Source organism: Dunckerocampus dactyliophorus, chromosome 18, assembly GCF_027744805.1.
Source record: "Dunckerocampus dactyliophorus isolate RoL2022-P2 chromosome 18, RoL_Ddac_1.1, whole genome shotgun sequence".
NCBI lineage: Eukaryota > Metazoa > Chordata > Actinopteri > Syngnathiformes > Syngnathidae > Dunckerocampus > Dunckerocampus dactyliophorus.
Genome location: NC_072836.1, coordinates 16,987,824 through 16,998,917, shown reverse-complemented (window position 1 = coordinate 16,998,917; position 11,094 = coordinate 16,987,824). Strand labels below are relative to the sequence as shown.

The 11,094-nt window shown below is 41.6% G+C and overlaps 1 protein-coding gene across 2 annotated transcripts in view; it reads left to right on the top strand.

Moving 5' to 3' along the window:
• Positions 1–12: 12 nt before the first annotated feature.
• The window catches only part of LOC129170812 (fas-binding factor 1 homolog), a 15,332-nt gene continuing 4,250 nt past the window's right edge, over positions 13–11,094 (top strand). For both annotated transcript variants that reach the window (XR_008566682.1, XM_054758849.1), the window contains exons 1-23: positions 13–275; positions 349–379; positions 639–686; positions 754–799; positions 1,367–1,409; positions 1,513–1,563; positions 1,658–1,751; positions 1,982–2,056; positions 4,539–4,700; positions 4,794–4,926; positions 5,059–5,192; positions 7,014–7,107; positions 7,185–7,637; positions 7,715–7,792; positions 7,881–7,951; positions 8,610–8,662; positions 8,746–8,793; positions 9,564–9,689; positions 9,795–9,895; positions 9,986–10,192; positions 10,422–10,529; positions 10,672–10,811; positions 10,872–10,990. Coding sequence is in view for 1 of the 2 variants with exons in the window: in XM_054758849.1 (XP_054614824.1) it covers positions 273–275; positions 349–379; positions 639–686; positions 754–799; positions 1,367–1,409; positions 1,513–1,563; positions 1,658–1,751; positions 1,982–2,056; positions 4,539–4,700; positions 4,794–4,926; positions 5,059–5,192; positions 7,014–7,107; positions 7,185–7,637; positions 7,715–7,792; positions 7,881–7,951; positions 8,610–8,662; positions 8,746–8,793; positions 9,564–9,689; positions 9,795–9,895; positions 9,986–10,192; positions 10,422–10,529; positions 10,672–10,811; positions 10,872–10,990 (2,418 nt within the window). In the remaining variant the exon portion in view is untranslated. The remainder of the gene's footprint in view (positions 276–348; positions 380–638; positions 687–753; positions 800–1,366; positions 1,410–1,512; positions 1,564–1,657; positions 1,752–1,981; positions 2,057–4,538; positions 4,701–4,793; positions 4,927–5,058; positions 5,193–7,013; positions 7,108–7,184; positions 7,638–7,714; positions 7,793–7,880; positions 7,952–8,609; positions 8,663–8,745; positions 8,794–9,563; positions 9,690–9,794; positions 9,896–9,985; positions 10,193–10,421; positions 10,530–10,671; positions 10,812–10,871; positions 10,991–11,094) is intronic.

The following is an 11,094-nucleotide window of genomic DNA, read 5'->3' as shown; positions in this document are numbered from 1 at the left end:
TTAGTAAAGCCGGAAATGCACGTCTTTTCCCAATTCAAATCTCAAACAGAGAACCGTGGTGACTATCTCAGAACGTCCTTTTACGTCCGACAATTTTAAAACTCTTCTTTTAATCAAGCGGACCATTTTTTTTAAATGAAGAGCGGGGTGTGCACTGCATGGGACATTAAGATTTAACGCGACGCGAATGTTTTCATGCGTCATCACCATTGGAGACGAGAGACGCCTCATCAGATTGATGCTGAAGTAGCTAGCTGGCTAGTGCTACTGTAATGGTAAACAAACTGACTGGGCTATTGGGATTTATTAGTATCATTTAACGCGATACTATTGTCTATTTTTATACAGGCTGCTAAGACGAAGGGAAAGCCGTCTAAAAGTAAGTTCCCTCAGTTTCATTAATGTTTTCACACGTTTAAATGTTTCTTTCCCAACCATCCTGATTAGTTATTGAATGATTTATTCTTGCTGATCTTATACATGTATGAGCTTTTAATATTTACATAAAGAATTTTCTTAACTATACTATGTGGGTACTATACTATAGTACCCATGGGGGTTTAAAAAATATGGGGAAAATAAGTATTTGAACCCCTACCCCCAAATACAGATAGTGATGTATACTTTCCTCTGGTTAGGCTCATTCGGAGATGACGATATCCTTGACAGCTCATTTGATGATAACAGTAAGTGATATCAATTTTGGGAACGAAACAGTACGGTTGTGATGTTGTTAATACTTGTTTTCAACAGAACTCCGGGTAAGAAGAAAATTAGGACGTACTGGATTACTACATGGGTAAGTTTGGTAAATTCACATCCATCCATCCATTTTCTATGGCGCTTGTCCTCATTAGAGCCGCGAGGGTATGCTGACTTTGGGGGAGAGGTGGGGTACACCCTGGACTGGTCACCAGCCAGAAATTTACATACAATGCATAACAAAATAATATCGGTTCATATCGGTATCAATAATGCATTAACTCGCAATGATTGTAAAGTGTTCGGAAGGCGAGTTAAGGCATCTTCTTGTCATACGTCTCATGTAACATCGCACGTCGGGAAGAATCAGCATTACACGCAGTGTACAGTCCTGAATGACCCCAATTTATAATTTCACTGACTGTGTTAGTTTGAAGTTTCATTCTTTGCACATGACTTTGTTTGTGCAACACAGAAATGCGTAGCTTTCCAAATTGCACAGTTGCCAGCATTACTTAACTGGATTCTTATTTGTGAAGTCTGTCTTGATCTTCGTTGAAAAACGTGATATTTTAGTTGCTTGTTTGAAGGAAGAATCGCTGGACAATATCAGTGTGTGTGAGCCAATATCAATCATCTCAAATGTATTTTTTTCCCCCTCCAGCTCATCTGATGATGATAACATCTTCAGTATGCTAGCAGAGGAGGTAAAGACTGTTGAAGGCGATGTCATTGACATTTTTTTTGTCAATTATTTATGCTTTATCTGTATTAATATTCTCTTCGCTGTTGTTTTCACGTTTATTTCAGGATGCCGGCATTTCTATAACAGATCCCAATGACATACTGGATGACATAAAGGTGCATGGTTACCAAAATGTTCTTTTCTTGTCTTTCTCCATGCTAACTAATTATGGATATATATATTTTTTATCTCGCATTGGACTACGACCAGGCAACTAATTCCCCTTCTGCGGAAACAAAACCTGATAACGAAGGGCTCATGCCAGAACTAGTTATAGAAAATGATATCAAACCTGGGGAAGCAGGTAATTTCACACTAAATGGCTTCACTGTACAATAAAGTTCAGTATTGGAACAGTGTGTTTTTTTTATGATTTTGCGTTATTACACCATCACAATGGATTCTTTTCTTATCGTTGCAATACAAGTTAACCTTGTATCCATAATGCAAGCTATTGTGGTGGTCTGTAAAGCCAAAATTAGGTAATTTGGACCTTTCATTGTAAGTACCTTACATTTTAAGTTTTTCTGCAAGCAGATGAAGCTACCATAGAAGGGAAGAAGATAACCTCATCAACCTCAGCACGGACCAAGAAGTTCAGCTTCTCTGGTGAGTCCGCTAACTGTTTTTCTCCTCTGGGGTCATTATGTAACTTAACAGAAGAGCAATTGTAGACCTCCATATTGAACATTTCTGACACCAGCATGTATTATTTTTCTAAATATGTAGAGCCAAAAGTGGTGAACACTTTAGAATTCAGGGTACATACCCCTGAATACCAATTATCAGTGGCGGTTCTAGCTATGGGCCACATGGGCGGCATTCTCTAGGGGGCACTGCGAGGGGGGGAAAGAAAAAAAATATCCTCAAATCAGCGCATATTTGTGGCAGATGGGCGCCCTCTACAGGCGTGATACACGCGCACCCAGCTCGTAACAACTCGCTGCACAAATGTGATCAAACGACCACCACGTGATGTGGATCAAACCAAAGGAGTAGCGGGGGCGGGTGCCGCTGTGTCTCAGTCCTCAGGTTAATTACAAGGTAAAAAAAAAATGTCAATTACAACAGTAATTACGAAAAAATAAAACACATTTAATTGTTAATAGTGTTAATATCATATTATATTAATTATATCGGAGACCAAGACTCTCAAACATGTTTCACGACGAAAATGTGAAATACAAAGGAGGAAATTGTGCGTCGATGAGTTGGTTTAGCCTTGACTGCTAATTAGATGACGGTGGAGGATGATAAAAGTGCCATTAATTTGTGTCAACAAAACGTGGAGAAGACAAAGGCAAAGCCATCAGGTGCACAATTTAGAAAGAATAGGAAAGATGAGGAGAAACAGGAGCTATGGCGTCACTTTACTTACACCACATTATGGAATGTATATGATCAAATAAGCTAACGTTACTTGGTGGCTGTAGACTAACTGCTGTTCATTTGTTTTCTTGACTTAAACAGTTTTAATTGTGTAAATGTGGATTAAAGTCAAGTGCAATTTAAGGGGAGTTTGTGAAATATTTTGGAGCACCTTTCTTTGGTTGGGATTGGGGGGGGGCGGGGACATTTGTTAACAACTGTTGAGGGATTGTGTGTTGAGGTGGAGGGAAGGGGGGCTGTGAGGGATTGTATTTGAAGGATTTGTGCACTGCAAAAAAGAATAATTTTCCATTCTATTTGTATTTTGTTTAATAATATATTTTGCTTCGGTCCGCCCAGGGCGTCGTTCAAGCCAGAACAGCCACTGCCAATTATAGATAAGAATTTAATTATACAAGATTACATAATCCAAGTGATCATACAGTATACGGCACATGTGTCAAACTCGTGCCCTGGAGGGCCGAGACGCTGCAGGTTTTCTGTCCAACCAGTTTCTTCAGCAGGTGATTTAATTGACAGCTCCTTCACTCAAACTGAAGGTGTTGATCATTAAAATCACCTGCTTTCGTGACTGGCTGGAAAAAAACCCTGCAGTGTCTCTGCCCTCCATGGCACGAGTTTGACACCCCTGGTATACAGTTTTGAACGCTACATTAGGATGACCAGGCTATTAGAATTTGCTTTTGGTTGCAAAGAGGAAATGAAGTTCGTAAAGATCACATTTACAAAGCAATGTCTGCTGTATAATGTCCTAGCGTTTTAAATGATCAAACCTTATGCATATGCCGTGGTGAATCACATTGTCTGGGTTCCATTGATTATGTCTTGCTTGTAGTCCAATATACCGAGGGTTGGTGAAAGAACTCAAGTCAGGATACGCGTGGATCTGAATCCATCAGGGAGTTAGACGACTTACTTTCACTTTAAGTTTCCAGTTGCTATTGATGCAGTATATTTGAAAGGAATTGCTTTAATGAAATTGCTCGAAGAAAACACCACCGTCAACTAGCTTAACTTCCAGGCAGCGTCACGTGCGGCAAAACGTCGCCGCTTTCATGAGTGACGTGGCTATAAATCTAAATGACGGCAGTTGTGCTCGCTTCATGGGCTGAACCTGACCAAATATATAAAAATAAACATGATATTTGTGTTTTTGCCTTCAGCAAAAAGTAGGCAACGTCTCAGGTGAAAAAGGCTAGATCGCTCAATCCCAGATCTCACCAATGGGTGGGGCGGGTGTTTCATTCTCAGGTATAAGACATACTAATATAAATACTGTACATCTCATTCCCGAAATTAACCGCTTTTACATATCTATTCTCGGTAATTAAAATGTTTTTATGATTGGCATTTATACTAGAGGTGAGGCATTTTTTTGGATATTTATGAATATACGTTTACATCATTACGCATACGTTATGAGTCACCACATTTTTCAAATGTTTAGATAACTAATAATCCCATGTTTTCCATTTTGCATCAGTTAATATATGAATGAAGTTTGTAGACACTCAAAAAAAACTCAATGAATCATTAGTTTTCTTATCTGTGCAGCAACAGGATTTGTGCTTGCTAGGTTGCGGCTTTGTTGGGGAATTTAAAACAACAGGATCATTTTTACATGAAATCTGTTGTATAAGAGCAACGCAATGTACGTTTTTGGCCTGATCTGAATTTAGCAGAGTCTTATTTTTTTCTGCAGACCTTGATGGTGACCTGGATGCAGTGGATGACTTTGTTGACCTGCTGGATGGCTTACCCACAAATAAAAGCAGGCCACGATCCATATCCAGTTCACAGGCGACCAAACCTGAAAAATCCGCACATTCAGCTACAACATCTCATGTCCAAAAGAAGGAAACGAGTAAGCCTTATTTTTACATTCCATAGTCCTATATTTCCTCCTTGTAAATTGCACACACTCAAGTCCTCTCTTCTTTTTGTGGTTTTAAAACAGCAAGTGCTGCAAAGAAACAAAGTGAACTCACATTCGACGATGAGAAGGATGATTTAATTGATGACCTTGGCTTGGATAGTGATACCAAGAATCCACAGAAAAAAGACAATGTGCTTTGGTCCAACAGAGAAAGGTGACTTCTTTGTTTTTTTGTGTACCGTTCTTATTTATAGTTCTGAAGTCATAAATAAATTACTGCTTTAGTGCTTTGGCCGACTATCTTCATCCCACCATGCCATAAGTATATTCTTATGTCTTATCTCAGTGGTGAGCATCCCCAAAGATCCCGTACAAGGCTCGATGATATTCTGGAGAATTATAATTCTCGTAGTGTGGAGTGGTCACCCACAGGTGCCAAGAAGGACCAGCCTCCGTCGAGGCAGAACTGCAATTTAAAAGGTAAGATGTGCGACGTGTCACGTCCTATCCCAGCTGACTTCGGGCGACAGGCGGGGTACACCCTGGACTGGTCGCCAGCCAATCGCAGGGCACATATAGACAAACAACCATTCACACTCACATTCATACCTATGGACAATTTAGAGTCGCCAATTAACCTCGCCAATTAACCTCACCCTTTTTGGGAATGTGGGAGGAAGCCGGAGTGCCCGGAGAAAACCCACGCGCACACGGGGAGAACATGCAAACTCCACACAGAAATGCACAGGGGAGAATCGAACCCAGGTCTTCCCAATCTCCAAGCTGTTCCTGTATTGGCCAACGTGCTAACCACAAGACCACCGTGCGGCCCGGTTCCAGACCCAACCGTGTTAAATGATTTTCCGTAATATAGAAGTACATGTTAATAAATGGAATATTTTTGTAGTTAGAGCATAGAAATCCTGTTTATGGCTTTCTAAATACGGTTTTTAACGTTATTAGAGCCTTTTAGACATGAAATAACACCCCGGTAGTCACTTTTACGCTCCTATTATTCATTGAACATCACATTGCTCAGGCTACGGGATCACTGCAGGGACATAATAGACGGCCGGCACTAGCATAGCAAGCTAGCAAGGTATGCTAGCGGCCTCTCCAACTTAGAAGGAAGAAGGAAAAAGGAGACAAAAACTTACCATTTCCAGACGGAATGAGAGGAGAACCTTTTTTTTCCACTCGATATGGATGTCGGCTAAAATAACGTGTCCTTAGTGGTTGACTACCTATCCATGTTATACGTTTAAATGCGTTTAATAGGCATGTGAGGCATACAGTGTTCCCTCGCTCTATCACGGTTCACCTTTCGCGGATTTGCTGTTTCACTGATTTTTGTTTTTTTCAGTGCTTCTTTTTCTTTATTACAGCATATGGACGCTGTTACAGGCTGAGCCTGGCCCTTTAAGACGAATTGCATTGTGGCAAGTTGAGTGTCTATCTCTTCCCACTGTCATCTGTCTGCACCGCCCATTGTTTTCTGCGTCCTGATTGGCTGTAGACTATTGTCAATCAATCTCCTACGTGCCGTTCTGCCATGTCTCCTGTGTCATCGCTAGCTTGCTTGCTTGCTAGCTGGCACATGAACGTTCGGTTCGTGTGCAGCAATATGTTTTAACAAGGATACGAAAACGCTACACTGCAGCGGAACGGCGCCATGACAGGAAGGCACGGTCACAGGAATGAAATATTCATCATTTCTTCCGTTGATCATTAAGGTTGAGTATTAAAATTCAAAGGTTTGAACTTTTTTGAGAGTGTTTAAACAACAGAGAAATGTTAGAAAATGTTATTATCTGTCTCAGAAAAGTGGGTAAAGTGTATGGTGAGGGGTTTTACAGCCTTAAAACATATAATCATTGTAAGAAAAAATGTTAATAAATAAAGTTGGTTACTTCGCGGCTATTTTGGGAAGCTATCCCCTACGATAAACGAAAGAACACTGTATGTATGGCTTAAACCTGGATTTATTTGTGCTGCGTGAACAGTGGCAGTTGATGAGAGAAGGGGAGATTTCTGGGGCTGAATCTAATCTACTAATTACAGCAGTCACTTTTATTATAAACAATCAGAAATAGGAGATGAACGTCAACGTCAAGCAAGCTGGAGGTTTTGGAGGGGAAGAGAACATGTCATGTGTCAAAAATAGACATTTTTATGCCTGTATCGATTACTTGCAGTTTTTTTGCCATTTGCTAGTGGTCCTGGAACATAACACCCGCGAAAAGCTGGGATCTACTGTATAGTCTAAAATGAAGGACTTTTTTTTGTCTATCCTCCTCTCAGAAGCCCTTTTGGAAGATGATCTAATATTTGGATCCTATCAGCCCACTGTGGGAGCCACCCCTGCAGGGCCCCAGTCACGCAGACAGTCTATCAGGTGTGTGTGACCCCACTATGTGTTTCAGCTTCACCACAAAACATCACCAGTTTTCATCTTTGCCTTAAAAAAAAAAGATTCTCTACAGAAGATGTCAGCCCTGCCACCCCAGAAAAGAAGCCACCCATTGCCCCGACCTCCACACGGCCCCGTAACCCGGCCGACTGGCTCTGTCTCAAGGCAAATGATGAGCAGAGCGACCTTGAAGATGACGTCAAAGAAAAGAAGACTTCCCCGGAGTCTCCGAAATCTCCCTTCTCACCTTTATTGGAGAGAAAGTCCTCTCTGACAGGCAGCCAGAGAATCCCTGCGACTAAAATAGACGGAGACGCCCCGCCTTCGACTGGCAGCAAAGTAGTAAAGCCTGATGTTACCAGGAGCCGGAAGATAAAGGATGATGATGACGACTGGCTAGCGGGTGCTCTTAGCAGGAAGAAGTCTTTCTCAGGTTCAAACTCTGATGTCAAAGTCTCCAAGCAGGAGCAGTCTTTAGGCCTGGGAGAAGAAGTGGACCTGGAGTTGCTTGTGAGGTATTGTGTGTATGACTAAATGTTCATATATTCATCTTGTTTTTCTTTACCAAACTATTGTATGATCTTGTTTTCAGTAAGGAGGCCACTTCACAAACCCGCAGGGGCAGAGAAAACATTGTTGGGAAACAGTCTTCATCTTCCAAGGATGCTGGGTAAGTTGAGGTTGTAGAATAAAAAATTATGTATTGAATTTATTATTTTGATGACCGTGCTTTTTCATCTTTCTTGTTTATCATGTAGCAGCTCTTCACTTGGACAACCTAGCCCTGCTTCACAGTCTGCACCTGATAAAGATCAGAGAGCCAAACAAGGTACTTTCCTCTTACTGACTAAGGTATTGCTATTACAAAAGCTTTTAAATTGAAAATGCCAGACAATCGGGAGTAGGACCCACTTTGGGGCCGCATGTTGGCCTCACAGTCAGGATACTGAAGGTTTGAATCTCCGTTTGGGCGTCTTGTGTAGAGGTTGCATGTTCTCTGGTTTCCTTCGGGTACTCCGGCTTCCTCCCACATTCTAAAAACTTGAGACTCTAAGGATAGGTTCCAGCTCACCCATGACTCCAATGAGGACATGAGGCGGTATAAAAAATGGATGCACGGCTGCACCCGTTTTCCACTATACTGTATTTTTATGTGTCTGTGGGAAATTTAGTCCGTGCATCCAAAAGGCGTAGGTCACTGATATTGTAAAATAAGGCCTGGCTCACAATTTCTGTTTTAGGTCATCCTAAATTTATGTGATGTGGTTTAGGTCAGGGCTTTCTTCCACACCAAATTCATTCAACCATGCATTTGGTTTTGCTTTGTGCACGTGAGCACAGTCACGCTGGAACAGAATATGGTTTCCCCAAAATGACGTAAAGAGTCAAGATACTTACCCAACCCACGATTTATGAATTAGAGATGTGCTTTAAAAGTTGACATAATCAAATGTATGCATATATATACATATATTGGCTTTTTTCAGCACTTTCACAGCAGAACCAAATCCCAAACTCATCAACTGCAGTCCACCAGCAGGTATTACTATTTGTTCAGAAAGAAAATTGGACATGATATAAGATGATGATGGTGTTTCATTTCCTTGCATGTCTTCTGAGCAGATGGCATTTTCAGCTGACAGCCTGCAGCAATTGATACTACAACAGCAGGTAAAACAAAGGTGCCGACTTAGTAGCGGTCCAACGATACAGAAAATTCACCTTTCGGTTCGGTACTTTACTGATGTTTTTTCATTCCAAAAAGAAAGTCGCAATTCAATTCAACGTGGCAATAAAGATAATTGCACATGATTCATCAGTCGGTCTGTTCATAGATTCAGTATTATTTCAATCAAACTACGTAGCGTTCAGCGTGTCCACAGTTCATGTACACATGCAGTTCGCTGTTACACATCACAATACAGCCGAAGTCAAGGCGACACAAAAAAAACATAAACCGTAAGGTTTTTTTCAATTCATCATAAATTAATGGCAACAATAACAAGTAGAAAAACACATTCGTAACGTAGTTCAGGGCACACACGGCACAATTGACTGGTTGTGCATAGAACTAGTCGCTACAAATCCAATGAGGACGTTTATTGTATGTATATGCATATTACTGCTGAGTTATTATATCTGGAATTTGGATAATAGAGATGACATTTGGAGTTTTGCATGCTACAACAGCAGCTGCCGATTGCTTCCGCATGCTGGGATTTCATCTTTGCCAACTTTGCAAATCAAGAAGGGACTGATGTCATGTGACATTTGTGACTTGGGTTGCAGTATGTTTTGATTCATACTGGTATCAAATTTAAACCAGATACATGTATTGGTGCACCCCTATTACTTAGCCCATCTTGCATATGTTTCCAAATTATAACATGCAACACATCTCATAGTTTTGTTGCCACATGATTACTTTGTCTGCCTGAAAGATGATGCAGTCACAGTTACTGGGGCTCCAAGGTGTTTTGGACGTTGGGGCCCTGCAGAGACTCAATGAGCAGCAATCTGGAGATGATCAGGATTTACAGGCCCGCATCATTCAGCTGGAGGGACAGGTGCTTGAACACAGTAGGATACAACAGGCGAATACTTTTGTATAGCTAATTTATTTGTGATTTAGATGGGATTGCAACCCCAAATCCCTGTGTGTTCTTGCCCAGATTAAGACTCTGCAGTTGGAGCGAGACCATAGCCAGTTGTTACTGGAGAGTGCCCAACAGCGACATAAACAGGACATGGAACTGATGGAAAACGCACACAAGTATTTCATCTGAAATTTAATTTGACCATTTGTGTTTGCTTGTACACCTGTGCGTTTAATGGTGTGACTCTTCAACATCTTATCTCACAGAACTCGCGTGAAGCTTCTCGAGGAATCCACAGCCCAGAGGGAGACACGGATGCGTCAGGAGAGTGAAGACCTAATCGAACGCTTGGCCACAGTAACACAAGCAGCCGAGAAGGAGCGCTCAGACCTGCAGGCTCACTACCAGCGTAAACTGGCCCAGTTCCAGCAAGACCAAGACCGAGATGTGGAGAGACTCCGAGATCTGCAGAGGTAAACCCGATGAAGCTGGCTCTCAAGCACCGCTTTTCTGTGCCAACTGATTATTTGGATTGCAAAGGAACCACTGAGCCCTGACCTCAGCCCAATTAAACATGCATGGCTGTGGTTATACTGTAACAGAGGTAGCCTACAATTTTGAAAATGACCTCACAAATATGGGCTGGCTATGCTTTGGTGTATCAGTTCCACTCATATTGCATCATTCCTATTTGCCATCCAGGAAATCTATTATGGAGATGAAGAATGACCACGAAGACCATGTTAATCGACTGAAAAGGCTCAAAGAGGAGGAGATTGATGCTGTAACAAGTGCAACATCTGAGACCAGGTTGTCTATTTATTTATTTAGCTAGTTTTTGCTTGTTTATGTAGTTTTTAAAATGAATGTGAAAGGAAGGGAAACAAGTGCATAAATATTGCAGTGCACAAAATAATTTGTGTTGTTACAGCAGTATGCCTGCTATGTCCAGGTCTCTTACTTTAGTGATCGAGCAGATGGAGCAGTTCTCTTCTCGTCTCGGCGATCTCTCCACGCTGGTTGAGAGCAGACATGAGCACACAACCCAAGGCTTGGAGCAGGGGGCGCGGCACAGAGATGAGCAGCTTCGAAGTATGGACACATACACAAGATGCACAAGCAGATGAGGTCATGTCGAAATGTTCCTTTCAGTCATGCAGGAGCGTTTGGCTCAACAGCAGAAAGCAATGGCTGAGGAGAAGGCTTACCTTAAGGAGATCATTTCCAGGATGGACACTCAGATAAATGAACAGCAGCGACAGCTTGAGAAGGTTAGTAATCATGAGCAAAGGTACATGCTGTAAATATCCACTTGCCTAAAGACATTTGAGTCTTAACAGAAGGTCCCACAATAAGTATAGTGGAACAATTAATT